Here is a 23,084-nt window from a genome sequence, read left to right on the forward strand (position 1 = left end):
CTCAGAATCAATAAAAATAAAATTTATTACTTATTCTTCAACTATATATGTAATAGGCATAATAGGTTTCCCATTTCCTTTCATATTTCTTGATTGGTCTTTTGTTTACAGAATTTGTTAGTTTGGCCATTACAGCATATTCTGTTATTTTTACCTTTCCAGTTTTCAATAGTAGGTAATTCCTCTGCTTTCCATTTAGTTGTCAATTACTACTCTGGCTGCAGTTAGCATATATCTAAACAGTGCATGTAATGTTCTTTTGCTGTTTGGCAAAATTCCAAACAACACAGTCTCTGGTTTCATAGCAAAATCAATTTTTAAAATATCCTGAACCTCAGCATGTATGGGTTTTTTATGTTAAAAACAGCCCCATGTTTTTAATACTTTTTTTTAAAAAAAATCAATGTGCAAGAATACATTGTCAGAACCAGTTTAAAGAGCAAACAACACATCCCATTCAGAAATTAAAAACAAATGAAGAAAGAGAATGTACATATTCTTTTATTACCCATTCATTTCTAACAGCAAAAGGGTTATTTTAAATATCAGAATGTTGCCAATTTTTATCATCTAAAATATTCTCAGAATTTTGAATTGTTGTTAGTTTAACTATTGATAACAATTCCCACATCAAGAATGATTCTAATTTCCCAGGCAATGTCTGTTTCCAATAACATGCAAATACTATTCTTGCAGAACTCCAAGCCTACAGCAATACTTCCCTGGGATCAATACGTGTATTTAATTGTAAGCAGCTTAGAGCAGGACTCTGAAGCAGTATATAAATATTCTAAATAAAAAAGTAATATCCACCCAGTTTAAGAAAGAAGCTTCATGTTTCAAATTAAGGACCAATCCCCATATTGGATTTATTTCATTTGGGTCCTGGGTCATAACCACCACACACAAATGTAATCTGCCTTTGTTAATAAATCTAAACTTACTGAGTAAAACTTGTGTTCTGTACTGCAGATATTCTATTTTTTTAAAAAATCTGGTTTTATTTTAATTTTAATTTCACAACCTTCTCGATACTGTAGGTATCCTACATGCTTTTCTTCACTTCATATTATGTTAATGAGAAATTGTAGTTTACATCAGAAGGGGATCTGCTTTTTCTTGATTGAACATCAAAATTATCAGCAAAATTTCCTACAATCAGTTCTTATTGGGATGTAGGCCTCAGATTCAGCTGGAGCTCACAAGAGTCCAGCTCCTGAACATTTCTGAGGGTTCTACCTCCTCTTCCCCACCTACCTTGTCCATTGAATAGTAGGTGCAGCTGCATAACAATCCCTAGATTAGGAAAGCGGGCAGCCAGCCAGCCACCAGGGGCTTTGCCACACCCCCAGCAGCTCTCATTAACCCCTGGAGAAGCCCGTGGCACCCTTTCTCCACTTCTTATGTGATTTTGGGTGGTGGGTGGCTTGCTGGCCTTTTGATTGGGGGGGGTGGTAGCCCAGGAGAGCCCCAGGTGAGCAAGGCCTGCTTGAGCTGGCTAGAAGCCCAAGCAGATCTCGCTCGCCCAGGGCTCTCCTTTCTTGCATCAAGTTGCTTTTGGTTGGGGGTGGCATATGCTAATGAGCTCCGCAACCTATTTTTCTACAAAACGACCCCTGTTGGGATGCATTTAAAGTTACATATGTACAATACCTTTCACACTCTTTGAGTTTAAGTGTGTCTATAACTGACAAGTTATGTTTCCTTTACCCAGACGGCTCAAATTGATTGGAAGTATCATGCACAAAATGCAGACGACAACATAAAGACGTGTAAGAACTGTGATTTTTTTTCAGATTTCACTTGTATCTAATTTGTACGCAGCTCAAAGTTTTAGCCCATCAGCTGCATATTATATATCAATACCTTCTGCTCTTAGCCTGCTATCACGTACTGTGAAATAATCAGTCATGTCTCCATGGAGCCAGGGACAAAATGTTTCTGGTTCCCTCCTCTTGGCCTAGCAATAATAGCCCTCACAGTTCCTTACAGACAGGCATGCCATTTAAACTCCATGCAAAGTAGATGTGGAGCAAAGTGTTTTGAATTTATTTTAAAACAATGACAACTCCGTATATTTACAGAGGGAAATGATGTTGTCTTTGTGGCAGCATTTTAGAGAAACAGTATATACCAAGCTACAACATTGTTGAAGTTTATTTCAATTTCTAACACAACCAGATAATGGACAGGAGGGATCCATACAATCTGACAATAATTCTCAGTACTTACAGGAGTAGCACATCAATGTTGCTTTAAGTTTCAGAGTGGTCAAATGTTATATTCTTTAAGAAAAAACCAGCACTGAAAACTGGTATATATTTTTATACGAGCTATTAATGATGGTTATGGATGAGTTCACGGATGAGTACATTTTTATACTAGTCTTCAAAGCAACTGTTTTATTTCAAATTCTGTCTATCATCAGTATTATTGATTTTGCGAATTTTTACTCTGCTCTGCAGAGTAAAAATGTACTAAACAAATAATACTGGTGACAGTGCTTCTCTTCCCTCCATCATTTTTATCCTTAGAGCCTGAGAGTCACTGGGCCAAGGTCACTCAGAAGGTTTCATATGAGAAAGGAAATTTGGTGTCCCAGCTCTTTGTTCAACACTGGCCATAATCAAAACATCAAAAATACAGAAGCATTGATACAAGATATTAGTTGGAAATCAAATGTCCAAAATGCCCAAATGTAACAAATACATTAAAAACATTCCCTATACAGGACATTTACAGTACATTTTGGTGAATTTTAAACATACATATCACTCAGAAAGAGAATCTGAAACACTGAACTTTCTGCTGCCTCTGAATGAATGAAAAGTTATTGGTGGGGTTGCCAGCTCCAGGTTGGGAAATACTTGGAGATTTGGGGAGTGGAGTCTGAGGCAGGCAGGGTTTAGGAAGGGGAGGGATTTCAATGGTTCATAATGTCACAGAATTCATCATCCAAAGCAGCTATTTGTTCCAGTCACTGTCACCTGGGGAAAAGTTGCAATCCTAGGAGATCTCCAGCCTCCACCTGGAAATTAACAAACGAGGCTTTCCAGGATAGGTTGACAAGCTGGTGGGGGACTGAACAGGAGGCTCCAGGAGAGGGGAGGGAAGAAGCAGAACTGAACCCCAAAGCGAATTTCAGGGGAGCTAGCCATTGCATTTAAAGGGACCATATTCCTTTTGAAACCCTTTCCTCCACTGGAAATAATGAAGGATGGGGACACCTTCTTTAGGGCTCATAGAATTGGAAACCCCCCTCATCCAATCTTTTTGAAACTTGGGCGGGGGGGAGTTTGAAGAGAGGCACTAGCAACTATGCTGAAAATTTGGTGCCTCTACCTCAAAAATAGCCTCCCCAGTGCCTCAGATACCCACCAATCAATTCTCCATTATACTCTATGGGGACTGGTACTGACCAGTGGCCATTCCCCTCTCCCACTTTCGGATAGCTCTGAAGCAGGAGGAAGGGCTCCATAATGGGGGATCCTCCAACTGGGGATGGGCAACCCTATGGCAAACCTAGTTATTGGCCAAAGTCATTGGACAGGGTTGTGTGTGATAACCAGTGTAAAAGCAGCATAGAAGAATATATACGATAACATACAGCCTCCAAAAGTCAGAAATCCTGAATCACTGCAATAGACAAGTCCAATTAATATTTTGAGATCATAAAAATAATGGTCTTTTTTGCTAATACATGCCTCCAGTTGCATGTAGTTTGAGGTTTTTTTTTCATTTATTCATTTTTAATGCAATGAGTCATATCAGTGAATACATATTTGTTGGCCATCATCCATTACATTGACTGAGTCAATAAACCTGCCTGTAGTTTAGAAATGGGAGTGGGCAAGTGAGGAAATCCCTGTACCATTACAAGAATAGATCTGACCCCCTCTACTGGTATGTCTCATGGCTTGCTACTACCAGTCATCCCTTCCTTCCTGTTCTGTCCCCCCATTCCTGCACAAACTTCAGCATGCAGTATTTTTAAAGTTATAAAGTTGAACCTGATATCCAAATATCCTTGCAGTCCTGTTGTGACTGTATGTAACCATGTTTGTACAAAAAAACAAATTTAGAGAGTCCTTAGGAAAACTTATTACAGAAAACAGTGGTAAAATTCTCCACCATTACCTATGTCAGAATAATATAAAGAAGACAGCAACCAACCACAAGTCAAAATTAGAACAGAATGTCATCAATTATATGTAATCAAGTTATTTAAAAAAACTAAACAAAGGTTCAAAATCAAAACACACCTTGACTGGATAATAAAACTCAAGAGAATGCATCCTTCTGGACTGAACTGAGAGCTAGTTTTCCTGCCTCATTACCAATGTGTGCCAATCATTTGGAATCTGAAATAACTCCACTCTCCAAGATATAAGGATCAATCCAAGTGTTCTAATTCCTAATCAGACTTTTTTTGAAAGAAAATACATCCAGATAGGAGCCAGATAAATCCAATCTTTTTTTTTAACCAACTTTTCAGAATAAGACAAAATAATTTCCTCAATGTACACGGCACTTGTCAAAAGAATCCATCCACCCAGCCAAACGTTCTCAGAGGCCAGATTTGAGCCCTGTGAGGGCTGGATGTAGCCCATGACCTGCATGTTTGATGCCCCTGCTTCAGATAATGTCCTATGGTTCAACCCACACCAAAACACTGCCTTCCCCCCCCCCCCCCCTGAAAATGGTGTAAATCTTTGATGGCATGAACCTTCAACATTTGGTGAGCTTATAGACACAATTCATTAAGCATGGCTAAACTTGAAGCAGTATAAACAGACTACTTTCAGCTTTGGCACATATCTGTATCCTGTTATCATAAAGAATGTTAATAAGTGCCACTAAGAAGCTAGCTGGCTGTTCAAAAGCTATTAAAATATATGGATATGTCACAATCCAGCATAAAAAGCCACTTTCTGGTAATGAAAATATAAAAGTAGTTTAGTTCAGGTAGGTTTCTCAAAGAACATGTGGAGGGATGAAGACCTGCAAGATATAGGCATGAATGTAACCACTAACACAAACTATAGATGGTCGTTACTATTGTGCATGAATTTTCAAGGAACAAATTAAGCTGAGACTACCACAAATGTGAGAATGTATATGATAGAGTACTGGATGAGAACTGGGGAGACCCAAACAATACAAATTTTGTTCCAGGGGTCAGCAAAACATAAATAACAGTACAAGGGACAAAGTGAGGGTCTGCAATGAGAGGGGAAAACAGTATGCATATTTTTTTATTATTTGATTTGATTTTTTTATCACACTATTCCACCCAAGAGCTTCCCTCTCTGTTCCCATGTTCTATCTTTGCTACAGACCTTTTAGGTAAGTTAGACTAGAGGAGAGTGATTGGCCCAATGTCACCAAATGAGAGTTTGTCACGTTTCTGATGGTGGAAGGACTCTTCTGTTGTTAGAAGAGAATGAGTGGGGTTTGGCAGTTTTATGTTTTGTCAAAGACTCCATACAGAAAGACATAATACAGAGAAGATTATCCATACAAAAAAGCTGTTACCTAGCATCATTTCCTAAGATTCAAACTCAATACTAATGCCACAAAACAGCAACTTACTAAGTACAGCAGCATGAATTAATAGGATGAGTACTGTCACGACTCAGGGAGGTCTTACCAATTGCTGCCACCACTTTGGGTTAAGGGTCTCCCTTGAGTAGGCCCAGAGTACCCTCCCAAGCCCTTCCAGGCCTCCCTTAGCTTAGGCCAAATAATGGGTGTGAGGACCAGGCAGAGTTAACAACAGAAAAAAGGTTTATTTTAAGGTCAGTGCAATATAACAACCAAGGTGCATAAAACAGTAAAAGGGTGAAGGTCTCTCCAAAAGGGTGAGGTCTACCCCAAATGGGGTTGCCTTGGAAAACGAACCATAAAACATTAATACACTCAAATAGCAATAGGACCCAATTATACACGATACAAGAACAGTCTCTAACTCAGGAGCTTAGGGTTGGTGAGTTTGGCTGCCTGCAGCCACCTCCCTCCAGCTTCCAGAACCCATGAAGCGGCTTGAACTGCATCCATGATTTCTCTGCAGTAGCAGTTTGCATCTTCTTCCTCTTGTGAAGTGGGCATCAGGCTTCACAGAACCTTTCCTTGGAACTGCTCACTTGAGTCCCACCACCCACCTTATGTGGTGCAGCTGCCAGTGCAGCCTGGCAAGAATAGGTCACAAACTCAAACCCACAGGAACGTTTTGTCTGTGTATCTCTCACTACCACATAGTCAGTGAGTGTTCCCTAGGTTTCGAAGTGTTCCCTCAAACTGTCATTAGTAGTCTGAAAGCTCAGGCCACCTACAAACAGTTTTCTCATCTGTTCTGGTTCCTTAGAACCCTGTCTCTGTAAATATTTCCAATCTGCAGCTTTTCTCTCCTCTTTCAGTCCAATTTGGGAGAGTATTCGGGTTCAGTCGCTTTCTTCTGCCTTCTAAGTACATGTTCCGCCAAATCCTCCCCTATAAACATAGACACAGGCGTGTTTTCACACACAGTGACACAGGCGTGTTTTCACACACATGTTCCAGTCCAGCCCTCATAATGGATAGGTATCCTGGCCATTGGAAGGATAACTCCTTCAGCTTCGTTGATGCGCAGTACTTTCCTTCCTTCACCTTGAGGAAATACTTCGGGTCCACAAGAGAATGATGGACAGAAGTCAAAAGGGAAGCAGTGTCTCGCCAAGCTATCACACCATGCCCATCCACAGTCACTTCCATGTGGTGATGCTGAGGAATACACTCAGGGTCCGGTTCAGAAGAAGTGGGTCCAGGGCCCACTGGCATCATATGGAATGCCACAGTAGTGGTAGACTTTGGGCACTGACTCTGTATATGCCCCAACTTGTTCTTCCGATCTCCTGCTGGCAGCTTCACACCAGCACCTGTAGAACTAGGAGGCTGTTGCTGGGACAGTTCTTCTTTCACTTCAAACTGCTCCTTGGCACCAGAGTCAGGAGGGAGCTTTGGGCTTTCCTTTGGGCACCAATCACGACTGGTGCTGGGTCTCCACCCTCCATAAGCTTCAGCCAGGTGGTCTGCCCACTGTCCAGCTTCTTTGATGGTGGAAGGACTCTTGTCAATCAGTGGGCGTCTAATGTGCTCAGGAATAAGAGTCAAGAACCGGTCAATGCACATTAAAGCCTTTACATCATCTAGAATCTTAGCGTCAGCTACTTCAAGTCAAAGGTCATAGGCCTTCCCCAGCCTATACATCAACTGTGGGTAGGATTTCCTTGGGTTCAGGTTTCACTTCATTGAACCTCTTGCGGGCTTCTTCTTTGGAGAACCCCACCCTCTCACGCACTCTCTGTATAAACAGCTTGTAGTCTGACCTCTCTTCACCTTCCATCTGCCCAGACACTGAAGCCAGAATCCCACTTAGCTGGGGTCTCAACTTCTCCATATACACTTCTGGAGGAAGCTTGTAGTCCATGCAAACTTGCTCAAAGTTTTGCAAGAATGCCTCAATGTCCTCCCCTTCCTTAAATAAAGGGTACTTTCGTCTATCCCCTTGCACAGCAACATCTGGAGGAAGTAGCCCCTTTTTCAATTTTTGCCAGTTCAAGCTCATGGGCCAGCTTTATATTCTCTCTTTCCAGCTCCATTCTGGCTGCATTTTCCTCTTTGAACATCCTTGCTTTCTCTAATTCTACCTCAAGTCTGGCTCTCTCAAGGTCTGCCTGCTTAAGCTGCAGTTGAAGCCGCAAGGCCTCTTCACTCGGGACTGCCTTCTCTCTTTCTGGGGTTTTCTCCTCAGACATCAGACCAACAGCCCCTGTTTGGATCTTTGTTCTAGGGACAGGTGTGTCTTCTGGCTTCTCTTTCCCAGACCAGAGGAGCATACATTAACTATCTAGCTTCACTGTCCAGTTGACCCAAGAGCTAGAAAATACACAAAACACCCTTTTACCACCTTTACTAGACCTTACTTGGTCTTGCCAGCACCTTCAGAAAATGTGGCTTCCTTAAGCCAGCAGCAAAAAAAAAAAACCTATCAAGGCGAAATGGCACTCTGCCTCACCAGGGACCAAAACTAGTCCACTCCACCACTGAAGCCACCATGTCACGATTCAAGGGGGGTCTTACCAACTGCTGCCACCACTCTGGGTTAAGGGTCTCCCTTGAGAAGGTCCAGAGTACCTTTCCAAGCCCTTCCAGGCCTCCCTTAGCTTAGGCCAAATAATGGGCATGAGGACCAGGCAGAGTTAACAACAGAAAAAAGGTTTATTTTAAGGTCAGTGCAATATAACAACCAAGGTGCATAAAACAGGAAAAGGGTGAAGGGGAAAAAAAACAAATGCCCTAATGCGCCTGAACTTACTGTCCCTACTGTCTCAGTCTAGGGTTGCCAAGTCCAATTCAAGAAATATCTGGGGACTTTGGGGGTGGAGCCAGGAGACTTTGGGGTGGAGCCAGGAGACATTGGGGGTGGAGCCAATATCAAGGCTGTGACAAGCATAATTGAACTTCAAAGGGAATTCTGGCCATCACATTTAAAGGGACCGCACACCTTTTTAATTCCTTCCTTCCATAGGAAATAATGAAGGATAGGGGCACCTTCTTTTGGGGCTCATAGAATTGGACCCCCTGGTCCAATCTTTTTGAAACTTTGTGGGTATTTTGAGGAGAGGCACTAGATGCTCTACTGAAAATTTGGTGCCTCTAACCCAAAAAACAGCCCACCCAGAGCCCCAGATACCTGCGGACCAATTCTTCATGATGTTTTATGGGAATAAATCTCCATATGGAATAACAGAGTTCCCAGCAGACATTTCCCTCCCCCCCCTCCCGCTTTCTGACGACCCTGAAGCGGGGGGAGGGCCTCCAAATCGGGGGATCCCCTGCCCCCACCTGGGGATTGGCAACCCTATCTCAGTCAGACCTAGCCTACTTACCCTTCCTCACAGGGTGAGGGTCTCTCCCTGGCAGCAGCTCTTCCTCAGCTCTGCCTCCTAGGAAAAGAACACCCACTTCCTGGGTTTGGCCTTTATATTCTCTTCCCAGGCCTCACCCCCTCTCTGGGCCTGTTTCCCTCCAAAGCCCTCACTACCCAATCAGAGGGGATCCTGGGAGATGTAGGCTTTTCCCAGTAACTCCAAAGCAGGCTTTCCTGGGGCCTGCAGGCCTCACTAGGCCCAGGATCATGACAAGTGCTGTTTCCCATATTGGCCATAAGAGAAAGTATTGCTATCAGATGGATAGCCAGTTATATGGCATGTGATCAGGATAGTACAGGACAGCTGCAAGTATAGGAACTGTCAAGCACTGAGCTACTCTCATTCCCAGCACAGACTCAGGTAGACGTAGGAAGTACTCTAATGAACACATTAAGAAGAAGAAAAAGACTGCAGATTTATACCCCGCCCTTCTCTCTAAATCAGAGACTCAGAGCGGTTTACAATCTCCTATATCTTCTCCCCTCACAACAGACACCCTGTGAGGTGGGTAGGGCTGAGAGGGCTCTCACAGCAGCTGCCCTTTCAAGGACAACTCCTGAGTTAGCTATGAGTAACCCAAGGCAATTCCAGCAGCTGCAAGTGGAGGAGTGGGGAATCAAACCTGGTTCTCCCAGATAGGAGTCTGCACACTTAACCACTGCACCAAACTGACTTTAGAATAAGTTGGTTATACTAAGTTAGACCACTTGATGGTTCTAACTGGAGAAAATAGGGATTGAATTTAGGACCTTCAGAACACAAAGCATATATTTCATCATTCAACCACGCCCATGATATAATTATTTGATGGAAGCTATTCAGTCATGCCCAAAAATTCAGAATGAGGACTTTTAGTACAATGTTTTCAGTTTTGGAGGGAGAACTAAAATATGTTTTTCTGGGAGAATGACTGATCTGAGAGAATCTGATGTAGCAGCAGTACAAAAGGTGTAGATCTAAACAGTCAATTAGAGGTGAAACCACTGGGAGCCCCATGTATAATCAGGATGTAACATCATTCACATTTGCTTAAAATCAAATTACCAAGAGATATACATTAATATATATTATGATGATCAAGTCATTGAATTAAGGTTTTTTTCTTATGTTTCTGCATTTTCTATTTTGTTGCAAGTTAAACTTCTGTTGATACACTAAAATACGATTTATGCATCTGTTATGTGTATCATTATTGTACAAACTACTTCTGTACGTACTGCTTCTCTATCATGTTGCCATTAAGCCAAACATTATTCTCCAAAGCAAACATATGCAGTTGTCATTATGTTAAAATAAATCACTGACAGTACACTTGTCTTTGTTCCACATCTACTTTGCATAGAATTAAAATGGTGTATATATTTCTGCAATGAACTGTGATACCAGCATAGAAAGACAAAGGAGGAGACCAGGTAATATTCTGCCACAAAAACTACAGAAATGTGTCTGTTTATTGTACAATACCTGATAGAAGGCTAAATGGAGAAAATGTTGGTGTAACACATGATGAACCAAAATTCTGTGCTCGAGAAAGTTTTACCTGTAAGCAAAATCTGGAAAAAAAATCACAAATGTTATATATATTTTATACCATCTATTCTATATCTTTATGCAAGATGCTTTCTCTAATTATGCCATAATGTTGTGGCTTTGTTCCTGGTTCCAAAATAAGCAAAATGCATGAAAATTATAGTCACATATTCTTAAGCCACCACAGTATGTTTTAGGTATGTGCCTTTCAAGGTATCCTAATCCAAAACAATAGTAAATTTAACCCAAGGTCAGTGGGGCAACTAGCTACCTAAATCCACCAAGAAATGCAATTCCTAGTCAAAGAAAAAAATCACTCTTGTCAATTCTACAAATTTAAGGCAGGTGTTGATGCTATTAAATCAATATTGTCCATATGCCATACATTAAAAAATGTATTGTATATAAAGCAAAGTATAAACAGATCGACAAGTGATGAAAAGTTCTTGAAGCACTGGCAGGGGCCACTGTGAATGAGGCAAAAAATAAAGTTTTTTTTCCCAGTTGCAACTCAAATTTATTTAGAGCTTCAATAACTTCTGGTTCATGTTCACAATCATTCAGCTGATTCTTTTTAAAACTCTGGTTTAAGGTGAACCACTGAACCACTAAATAATTGAAATAATTTCACTGAACAATGGTTATATTCACAACAATTCAGGGCTATCTACTACACTCTGCCCCCCGCCAATCTCAAATTATCTCTATATGTCTTCTCCAAGGGATCGAAACCCAGTCTAGAATTCTAAAAGCAATGATTTGCAGTAGAGTTGGTCATGTCCAGAACTAAAAAAAAGACAAAAGAACAAACAAGACTTCAATACCTTACAGTGTCTAAGTTCTACATCTTCATCTCCATAATCTGCAGTTTCCCCTGTTTCTTCTAGATGATTGAGCGAGAGTTTGGGGATTTTAATTTTCTTTTGCATCACACTGTTTTCAAGGTCTGTTTTATCTTCTGAAAATTTACACAGAAATAAAATTGGTCACAATAAGCAAGCTGATCACTCAAAAGTGTATAACTGAGGCCAGACCATTTAGAAAGATTCCCATGCTCAATCATTTTTGGTGTGCTATAATTCAAACTCAAATGCTCCATAATGAAGCAGGTGAAGAAGCAACATGCATCTAAACATATTTTAAGTTTCTGTTTCTCCAATACAGAAAAATATAGCTACCATGTGCATGTTTCTCCTGACTCATTTAAATGAATGTATATGAACTGAAAATTTCCCACCATGTAACAAAACCACAATTTTTAAAAGCATTTTAAAAGTAGCTGTGTGGTAGCTTGAACATACGTCTAGTATCCAGAATACTTTCTATAAAAACAAGAGCTGCTTTGTTAACCTTGCCTTAAAACAGACCTAGTTCTGAATGCTATTGCAAACCTTACATCATCTACTCAAAGTTCTATTATTGGGGGGGATCTCCCCATTGCCACGCAATAAACTATCTGGACATACATCAGGATGCACATCTTCAAGTGAGAAGTATGTCTGAATTTCTAGGTAGCCATCAGGACAGGCAAGCAGAAAGTTTGCCTCAACAGATGAAAGAAAGAAAAACCAAGGACTTCCTGGTTTGTTCCCCTCCAGAACAAACTTGGGTTTTCTCCTGAAGCCTAGTAATAATCATAGTTCATTATTAGGGTGAAACTACAAACCACTTTTTTCCATGAAAATCTCTGAACTTGTACAAAGGAAGGAGAGGGAATATAAGAATCCAAGGAGCCCCCAGTCTGATTCCTGTAATGACAACCACAGTTCAACAAGACAGAGCAAGTTGGATCTCAAATATAGATAACCTTGGCATAATTAGATATCCTAATTGCTAAAGGTTTTTTTTCTTGTATGAGGATGCAAGATTATCATATTAAAGCCTAGAATGAAATGTCACCAAATATCAGATTGCTAGAAGACAGATTGGTGAGAGGGGAAAAAACAAGACTGCCTGCATCTTGAGTTATTTGTATTTTACTGAACTCCTTTTACCACAGACATCTTAGTGCAGGGGTCCTCAACCTACGGCCCGCGGGCCAGATGCGGCCCGCTGAGGACGTTTATGCGGCCCGCCGGGTTATGGCAAAATCAGACCGGAAGTGACGTTCAACCTAAACTTGCGTTAGCAATGCACACTTCCGGCACTGGGCTGAGGCGGCGGAGACAGAGTGTGAGGTGATACCGAGGTGAGGTGAGTTCCCAGGCCAGGGTGTGTGGTGTGGGGAAGGGAGAGAGATGCAGAAGACGGAGAACTGACGGCCCGCGGCCTTGTACAGTAACAGCAGTCCGGCCCTCCAACAGTCTGAGGGACAGTGAACTGGCCCCCTATTTAAAAAGGTTGAGGACCCCTGTCTTAGTGCATACCCTATAACCTGGATCACCATGGCCCACATTTTTATAGAATAAAAAACTTATCTGTTAGGAACATTTGTGTGTGCTAATACTAACTGGTTACAGAGGCCAGGTCACATGGCTTTCAATTCCTTTAATAGAGTTGCAGAGCAAGTTCAATAAATGAAATTAAATGAACCCACTTTGTTTAAGTGCACCTGGTTCAAATAATGAAATATTATCAGAAAAAGGGGAAGAATATATAACTGGTACAGAAACTAACATGTGAAAGTGGCCATTACATTGCCCCACCTTTGCTTCCTCCCCTTATCCTTTTCTCAGTCTCTTTCTCTCTTCTCCTGTCCCCCCACTTTAATTCTTCTTTCCATCCAGGTAGCTACCATATCCTCAGTTTTCCTTGCTTTCTTCTCTCCTTCTCATCCACAAGAAATGTATCTTTTATTTGCCCCTCATCTTCAGCTCTATTAACTTCATTTGTACCCCTCCTTTTCCACAATGAGGGCTCAAAGCAAAGCCTCGTGCCACAGAGTCCACCCTCCAAAACAGCCATTTTCTCCAGGGAGCTGATTTCTGTAGCTTGGAGGCAATTCCAGGAGATCTCCAGACCTCACCTGGAGGTTAGCACCCCTCCCTTTCGCCTCCTGCCCTCATTTCAAATCTTCTAAGGCAAAACACACTGTTGACAACCACCTCAACGGCTGAGAGGGAAAAGGCCCATTAAGACTGGATGCTGCCGTAGAGGGGAGAGAAGGAAAGGCTGGAGCGATGCGGGTCGCTCGAACTTCCGGCTTGCCTGTCTAGGCGACATCTCCTCACCGCCTCTGTGGCCGAAGCTCTCACAGGTGCATTTCCAAGAGGGCGCGCAAGACACGCGGTGACGTCACAGGTATCGGCACGTTGACCTCAGAGGGCTCTGCAAAGATGGTCACCGGTGCCTTCCTGCTGGCCAAGGTGATGTACTTGGGTGTCTGGCAGCTCTTGAGATCCCTGGTCGTGCACATCAAGGTCAGGGCGTGCACCAGCCCCTTCTTCTGCCAGTACATCTGCAGGCCATGTACTATAACTACATTAATGTACTATAACTACATTAATCTGCTGACTTCTATGCATTTTCCCTTGTGGAAATAAAAATGTGATTATTTGGACCTAGCAGTTAGACCGAAGTTTTGTTAAAATGGAAGTTATATAAAAAGCACTGAAACTAGCATGGAATTCAGACTAGGTTTATGGATTAGAATGTTATTTCTTTACAATTTTTCACATCTCCCTTAGTATTTACAGCAACCATCTGCAGATGGTGTGTGTTTTTGGTGTGTGTTTTGCCTGAATTCTTTTCACTCTGCCTCAGGATGCATTATTATTGAGAGATCTACTGCTGTCTTTAACGAAGCCGAATTGCATTCATATATATTACTCATTTCTAATGAACACGGTGCTCCTATTCTGATTTACCTTTGTTTCCTTTTTCTGCAGTGTCAACACTAACCATTTGTAAGCCTGTTAAAAGTTGCTGCTTCAGCAGAATTGAACTAAGTACATACTAGTAGAATCCACATGGAAGTGATTCAGAGAGCTTCATGGAAACTTTTCTTAGAATACAGAATTTGGGTAACAAGATTCATGTTTTCTTATTTGTCAAAAACAGTATCTCTTACATTAGAAACATAACCTTTTCCAGCCTTGCTCTATCAATAGTTTTGACCCAGTTTATTCGTGATATGGATAACTTTTATTGCACTTATATCCACTATGTTAGGCATGGCATGCCTTGAAGAAATAACAGTTCCATTAGCAAGATTTTAAACTTGGAATTGGTAAATTGCAGGCAAACACCTGGCCCTCTGCACCTTTGCTGCACAAGAAAATGCATCCTTGTAACATGACAAATTATTTTCCATGGTGGCTCCTAGTTGGTATAATGGCTTGTCTGAAGAGGTTAGAAAGGATCTCATGCTCTTCACAGTTCACAAATTGGGTAAAACAGAATTGTTCAGGAAGAACAGAGTGGTAGAAAAAGTGAAATATTGAGTACAATGGAACTGTATATTTAATATACCCTTCTGTTCTTATTTACATGTCCTCCATTTAGTAACCCAGTTTTATCACACTGTTTGCATATATTTTACTGGTCATTTCTTGAGACTTAAAGTAAATTACAGAATTTAAAACAATGCAAAGTGGACTATAAATTAACCAAATAAATGAATACCCGCCTGAACAGCCTTCCTACCGACAATGTGGAAACCTTTCTTTGAAATGAAGGGTATTTGCAAAAGCAATTGTGGAGATACCACAGATGGTCTCTTGCATTCACAGGAAAGGACAAAACTGTCAATGGATGTGACCATGACCCTAGTCACACCGATGAGTCCTTTCTTTTAGATACAATTTTTTAAAAGTGACTTTCAAATAAGGCTTTCATAATAGCATTTTCATAATAGCATTAAGGCTTTCATAACAACAAATAGCAATATTAAGAATGTACTGATTTTCCTGCAAAACTCAACAGATAAGGAAATGTTTGACAAAACAGCAAGTCTGCCTAAGAACTAAAGTTGCCAAGTTCAATTCAAGAAATATCTGGGGATTTTGGGGGGTGGAGCCAGGAGACTTTGGGGGTGGAGCCATAAGCAAAGTTGTGACAAGCACAATTGAACTCCAAAGGAATTTCTGGCCATCACATTTAAAAGAACCGCACACCTTTTGAATGTCTTCCCTACGCTAGAAATAATAAAGGATAGAGGCACCTTCTTTTGGGGCTCATAGAATTGGACCCCCTGGCCCAATATTTTTGAAACTTGGAGAGCATTTTGAGGAGAGTCATCAGATGCTATGCTTAAAATGTGGTGCCTCTACCTCAAAAAACAGCCCCTCCAGACCCCCAGATCAATTCTCCATTATACCCTATGGGAATCGATCACCAATCTGTAAAGATTGTGCAACCAACAGAGGGTCTGGCCTTCACAGCCACTGGGGGCAGCCATGTTGTTCTGCTCCCGCCCCCATTCAGCCTTAAAGACACAGACACACCATTCCAAGAGGAAGCCTTTCCAAGTGGAGTCTGAAGCCTCCGGAGGTGGAAAGGCACATGGTAGCTGTGGGGGCGGGGCTTCCCCCCACCAGCCAGCTGACTGGGAGTGGGAAGGAGCCTAAGAAAGCGGGAGAACTCCTGCTGGGACCTGGGGATTGGCAAGCCTACTCAGAACATTGTATAGGTTTATAAATCAATTTTACAAAACTGATATAAACTTCCTGTCTATACACAGCAGTACCAATCAATTGATCATCAAAAGCCTGAAAGAAGAAACATCTGCATTTTTTTCTAATTAAAGATTCCCTTGCCTAATCACTACAAATTATTCTTGCTAGGTATTTATTTATTAATTTATTTAATTCCACTTTTATCCCGCCATCCCCGCCAATTTACTGGATGCATTTTTTACAAGCCTCTACTAGATTTTATTTTGATTTGATTTATTTTACTTATATCCAGTACTCCTCTGCAAGCAGGCTCAGGGCAGGTCACAACATTTCAGTCAACATAATAAAAATAAACTTTAAGGTTTAAATAGATCAATTAAACTAAATTAACATTCAAAATAAAACTTAAAATTGTGTTACAGTTCAATCAAATAGATGGCAACTAGTCAAGAAAGATTCATGGTGTGCCCTGCAGTGACATACTGTTGGTCTCTGTAAACAGAGTAAATTGTGTTGATGCAACAAAAAGCAAAATCTCCTAACAACCTATCTCCAGTTATGGGCCATTTTCACAATAAGGTATGTGTATATCCATTTTTTTAAAAGTATCTGTATGGAAACTCCTATTTCTGCCATTTCTTTGCCCTTAACAATTCCATCGGATATCAAGCCTCGTCTATCAGGCTACAGGAGAGGAATCTGGCTACCATACCAGGGCAGCTGATCAGCTCTTTCCAAGGATTCTCAAGTGCTCAGGCACAGAGCCTTTCAATTGTTATCTAGAGTACTATGAGCTTGGTCTGCCTGATCCTCTAACACAGTGGTCAGCTCAAAATAACCCGCCTTCATTAGAACCAATTATTGTAATTGAGAGGTTTGCCAATTCAAGATCAGCTACTCCACCGAACAATCCCAATTTCTGTACTTTTGCCAAAAGGAGAATAGTAACTGAGAACTCAGATGTTTCCGAGACCAGGCAGCATTGACTCTACAGCAGTGGTTCTCAACCTGGGGCCATGTGGCTCCCCAGGAGGGCCCAGGATATTCCAAGGGGGCCACAGGTAAAAATTGCATAAATGGGGGGCCACAGACGGAAGTGAGAAGTGAAGAAAACAGAGAAGTGACCAAGAAAAGAAAAAGACAGTGTGTGGGATGCTGTTTCTTCATGCAAGTGTAACTCTGAGTCCACTAGGGGAGCTAAAGAGCAGGGGTATTCCATATAAGAAAGAAAAAAGCGTAATTTCCCCAGAGTTATTGGAAGCATGAAGGACTCCATATTTTGTTATAAACCTACATATTTGATATTCTAAGTATAAGAATTCCTTATACTTATGTTAATTGGTTATCAGTTTGTATTTTGATTGTTGTTATATGAATCTTCTGAGAGTTATTGGAGGGCCTGAACTGCCCTCCAGTTTTATTATAAAAGCATGTATTTATAGGCCAGGGCTACATGGAACTCTTGAAAGGAGGAACAGACAGACCAAGACAGCGCAGAGCTGCAAATGTGTTCACCTTCAAGGGAGGAGGAGGAAGAAGAAGAAGAAGAAGAAGAAGAAGAAGAAGAAGAAGAAGAAGAAGAAGAAGAAGAAGAAGAAGAAGAAGAAGAAGAAGAAGAAGAAGAAGAAGAAGATGATGATGATATTGGATTTATATCCCGCCCTCCACTCCGAAGAGTCTCAGAGCAGCTCACAATCTCCTTTACCTTCCTCCCCCACAACAGACACCCTGTGAGGTGGGTGGGGCTGGAGAGGGCTCTCACAGCAGCTGCCCTTTCAAGGACAACCTCTGCCAGAGCTATGGCTGACCCAAGGCCATTCCAGCAGCTGCAAGTGGAGGAGTGGGGAATCAAACCGGGTTCTCCCAGATAAGAGTCCGCACACTTAACCAAACTGGGACTATAGAAGTCAGAAAAGACTGAGCGCCTGGTCTGGTTGAACACAGCAGGCCTGAACTGTTACATGTTAATCAAGGTGGGATCACATTGTCAAAGACCTGAACTCCCTTAGTTCTTAACTGAAACGAAAAAGTTTTCTTTGGTATCCCTCTTTTAATTAAATTAGAGTTACACAAGTATTACTGTGAAAAGAGGTATGTTGGCTGACTCCCCTGCCCCTGCCTACTGCAGGCCCAGGAATGCTGAACAAACCACCAAAACAATCTTACCTCAGAGACACACATCTCCAATGCTTCTGTCTGTCTTCTCTGCCAATTGGCCTCAGAAAGGCCTGCTGCTTTACTGCAGCCTCACGGCCACCACCAACAACAGACCTCTGCTGCCCTATCAACAGCCCATGCAGACAGCCTCCCAGCACACCCAGCCTCCAAAGGGAGCCTGGCACCGCCAGGAGCATTTCCTCAGAGAGCATGGCTGTCCCATCTTTACTATCTTTCTTGTCACTCCCTCTCTCCCTCCTCCCCTCAGTCTCACTCCAGGATTGTTGCTTGAGAAAGAGATAGCGAAGCCTCACTGGGTTGTTGTACAGATCAAAGGGGGGGGGAGAGGAATGAGGAGAATGCTGTAAGCTGCTTTGGTCTCCACCCACTATGAAGACAGACTGTCCTTTTCCTATGTAAAGGCTGCAGGGTTTCCAACTCCAGGTTAGGAAATTCTTGGAGATTTATTGTGTAGTGCCTGGAGAGGGTGGGGTTTGAGGAGGGGTGGGACCTCAGACAGGTACAATGTGATTTCCTCCTGGGGAATCACTGTTGTCAATCTCCAGGTGAGGGCTGGGGATCACTCAGAATTACAACTGCTCTCCAGTTGGCAGAGATCAGCTCCCCTTGAGGTGGATGGGGGAGTGAATGCCTTCACTTGGGTGGGTGGGAAAACAGTAAGGGGGGGGGCACTCACCCAGAGCCTTCTTCTAGAACCCATTGTATTTTTCTTCACAACAGGCCTTACTCCCAGTTGGTGATATAATTCATTTAAACTACTTTTACATTAACATATAAATTATAACTGGTGAAGCTAAAATCCTGTGGAGGAATGATTTGGAAGCATTGCCTAAACCAATGCTGTACTGCCAAAATGAACTCGTATCATCATTGCCCCAGACTTGACTTGAGTCCTCTACCTAGATCGGGCACATGACAACAGCTATTATAAATTTAGAAAACTTTTCACAATATGGAAAAATTGGTGGAGATAACTGACAGCCAGTGTAGTGTAGTTGTTAAAGTATCAGATTAGAACCATGGAGACCTGCGTTAAAATCCTCACTTGGCTATGCAGCTTCCTGTGTGACCGCTAGGGAGGCTTTCTTAACCTAATCTATAACACTGTAATCTAGTCAGGCTCTCTTAACCTATGTCATTGGTTATTGTAAATTATGGTGATCTTACCCGCTTCCCTTCCTCACTCACAAAAATTCTCTTTCTTTTTCTTTCTTACTGAGCAGCACCTATACCTATTTTTCTACTTATTTGTTTGTCTATGGTTGTCCCACCTAATTGCTTTAGAGAGTGTGTGTGTGTATGTGTGTGTGTATGCTGGCCTAGCCAAGGAAACTGAGGGAAGAGACAAAATCACCTTCTTGTATTCTGAAATGTCACAGGAGGCTTTTGAAAGTTCCGAATAAATAAAATGTATTTAGAGGAGAAAAGGTCAGGTGGAATTGGGGACATGTATGAGGTGAACTAACAATAAAACTGAGGTAACTTTGTAATTACACTAACATCAGATAATTTGTTGCCAACAAGTGTTTCTGATACCTGAAAAGGTCTTTTTAAACTTTGAGAGGCTTTCTTTTCAGTTTCTGCTTAAACACAAAAGCATAGGTTTCTGAGTTTCACTGACTCTTAAAGTCTAGAAAGGCAGAAATATACAACCAAGTTCCCAAAATCCTTCTATATATACAGACCTGGTATTTTGTTGTTGTTCAGTCACACAGTCGAGTCCAACTCTTTGCAACCCCATGGACGTAATTTTTATTACTCCTCTTTTAAGAGCTATCTCCCTTTTCACTGAGCAGTGAATACTTCTCTTAACTAGAAGCAATTTCCCTTTTCAGCTTGCATGGGCATCCTCTCTGATCTTCTAACTCCTTCTGCCTTCTTCCCAGCTAGGCTTCCCAAACCCCCTGCTCTGGCGGGGGACCCCCACATTAGCAGCCTCCTCCTCCGCTCTCCAAAAATCTGGAAGCGGGGGGGAGGGACGGCGCTTCCCCCTCACAGCGCCCGCCACTGCCGCAGCAACACCAGCGCCGCCGGCACGGGCACAGGCAGCCGCTGCTGCCGCTATAGGCTGCCTGAGGAGAGCAGCAGAGGGTCTCCTCTCCCTCGTCCCACCAGGCCCCGGTCACTCTGCAATTCAAACTCCAGTATGAACGACAGACCCCAACATGCTGCGTGGCTTTAAGGCACGCCGGTCTATCTTGCACCGCCGACAGAATTATGCAAATCAAGCACCGTTGATATTCTGGCAGAGCCCTGTGTGATATGGACTGCTGTGTCCCTCTCTCCCAAGACTGGCAGTTATTTTTTGCACCCCTTCCTTATTGTGTTTTTAAGCCTTCTGAGGGTTTTGGCTTGGTTTGGATACAAGCCTTTTACAAAATGCAATAATTTTTAAGGGCGAGAGCTTCTATTCAGAGAGGAAATTGGAATTCATTTGCTGTTAGTTCTGCTGAGTGACCATGCAGATGAGTTAATAGGGCCTGGGGAGAATTATCTACAAAACGGTAAGAGAGCTGGCCGGCCACCACGAGAGGGGTGAGGAAGAATCGTGGCACCAAATTTTCAGTATAGCATCTAGTGCCTCTCCCCAAAATACCCCCCAAGTTTCAAAAAGATTGGACCCGGGGGTTCAATTCTATGAGCCCCAAAAGAAGGTGCCCCTATCCTTCATTATTTCATATGGAAGGAAGGCATTGAAAAGGTGTGCCGTCCCTTTAAATGTGATGGCCAGAACTCCCTTTGTAGTTCAGTTATGCTTGTCACAGCCTTGATCTTGGCTCCACCCCAATGTCTCCTGGCTCCACTCCCAAAGTCCCCAGATATTTCTTAAATTGGACTTGGCAACCCTATTCCCAGCCCACAGTCAGTGCATAATTGTCTCGTCAATTTCCAGCTCCCATTTCTTAACTGACTCTCTCCACAGAATTCTGTTTGAACTGCCTGTCACTCAAAGATTCTCAGACTCTTTTCAGCATTAATCTTCAACAGTCTGTCACATAAATATATATTTAAAAAACAGAGGTAGGGAGAATCAAGTATGTCACCTCTAACACTTTATAAAGAAAATGTTGGATAAAATGTAATAAAATGTATAAGTAACAGTATTAGGTTATCATCCAAATACAAATTATATTTCATGTATAAGCGTCCATTAAAATAAAACCATATGTCTACTTTGACCCAACAGCTTTACTCCTTTTCTAAAAATATGTTCTTTTATACATGCTTTCTCAATCAGATCTGAGCTTGAAGGGGATTTTATATTGTAGAACAGTGTTCTATTTCATTATCAAAATCAGGGGTGTCAAACATGTGGCACGAGGGCTAAATCAGGCCCCCAGAGGGCTCCTATCAGGCCCCTGAGCAACTGGCTCTTGTCTGCTTCCTTCTCCCTCTCTCTTGCTTCCTTCTGCATCTCAATTTGCTCAATTTGCTTAGTCTTGCTCAATCTCACAGGAACTACAGAGCAAAACCTCGATTTTCTCCATTGGTTGAGGTTCCTCCCCTTCCTGGTCCCCTGGGGAGGGAGGGAAAGAGCCAGAGCTTCCTTTATAAGCATGTTTTAAGTTTTTTAAATAATCTTCAATCATGTTAATCTCTGCTACCTAATCTTAAATAAGTACACACATGGCCCGGCCCAACACAGCCCAGCCCGGCAAGATCTCATTTATGTCAGATCCGGCACGCATAACAATTGAGCTTGACACCCTTGACCTAGATTATTGTTTACTTATTGCAGTAAAACTGTTGTCTAAAACTACAATAAAACAAAATTAAAAAGAGATTTATCCATCCCACAGATTATACGCAAATGTGAAAGCATGTGAATGCTACAACCATCTTATCCAGACATGGCCCTTGCTGTATTACAATTTACAGAGGTATTTACAGTACTTGCCAAAGCTTGTAGAATTTTTTGGGAATCTGAATGAATTTAGAATCATATTGTGCATAATTAATCTTCTGTTAATACAGCTTTTTAAGACACCTCTACATTTTGTATACCATTATAATGATATTAACTATCTTTTAAATATTTTCAAATGGAAGCTGCTATTGTCCCTTCTTCACAAAAGGCCAGAGGTGCAACTTGATGTCAGGTCCATTCATCTAATGTAATCACACGTAAAACACATACTGCAAAATAAGCAGAGGAGACCTTACCACCATGATGACCTGAAATTATTTCTCCATTCCTTGTTCGCATCTAACCTGATGAAAAGTTCTGGAGAATGTGAAAACTTACAAAGAGTTTTGTGATATTTTTGTTACTTCTAATAAAAGCTACAAATTTTTAAATTTCTGAATAATTTTCCAGCAGCTCATACAATCCCAAAAGGGAATATCAATAAAAACAATGGGACCCCAACAAAACTCACAAGAATTCCACCTTCCCATTCCTTAGCTGAGCTCAAAGCAGCTCCTTGTGTCCACTGTCGTAGCCAGACCCCTAGCTGCTCCCAGTATCCACTGCTGCAACCAGAAAGCCCCTCCTGGCTTCTGCCATAGCTAGGTTCCAGAGATCCGCTGCAGCTGTTGTTAAACTCTGCCATTGGTGCTGCTGCTGGGCCACCTGCAGCTCCCAATCAATGTCACAGAAGCAAAGTAAATTTTTAAATTTATTTTGTTGGACAGACTTGGGTATCGGCAGATGGGGGCCACATGTCACTATTAAATATACAGATTACAATTAAATCTAAAATGAAGCACCATAAAGAGCTTCACTTTAAGCAGAGGTCCATCAGTGGCTATTATCCACAGTGTATTGTTGGAACTCTCTGTCCGGAGCAGTGATTCTCTGTATTCTTGGTGCTTGGGGGGGGGGGGGCAGTGGGAGGGCTTCTAGAGTCTT

At 42.0% G+C, this 23,084-nt stretch overlaps 1 protein-coding gene across 4 annotated transcripts in view; it reads right to left on the minus strand.

Moving 5' to 3' along the window:
* BEND5 (BEN domain containing 5) overlaps window positions 1-23,084 on the minus strand; it is a 98,429-nt gene that overhangs the window by 68,472 nt on the left and 6,873 nt on the right. Inside the window, exons 1-2 of one of the 4 annotated variants that reach the window (XM_060231791.1) lie at window positions 11,324-11,460; window positions 10,434-10,522 (exon numbers count right to left, since the gene is read on the minus strand). The exons of 1 other annotated variant lie outside the window; for it this stretch is intronic. Coding sequence is in view for 1 of the 3 variants with exons in the window: in XM_060231790.1 (XP_060087773.1) it covers window positions 11,324-11,457 (134 nt within the window). In the remaining 2 variants the exon portion in view is untranslated. Of the gene's footprint in view, window positions 1-10,433; window positions 10,523-11,323; window positions 11,461-23,084 lie in introns of those variants that run through there. 2 more of the 4 variants (XM_060231790.1, XM_060231792.1) reach the window with 2 other exon arrangements.

This window comes from Heteronotia binoei, chromosome 2 (assembly GCF_032191835.1).
Source record: "Heteronotia binoei isolate CCM8104 ecotype False Entrance Well chromosome 2, APGP_CSIRO_Hbin_v1, whole genome shotgun sequence".
Lineage (NCBI taxonomy): Eukaryota > Metazoa > Chordata > Lepidosauria > Squamata > Gekkonidae > Heteronotia > Heteronotia binoei.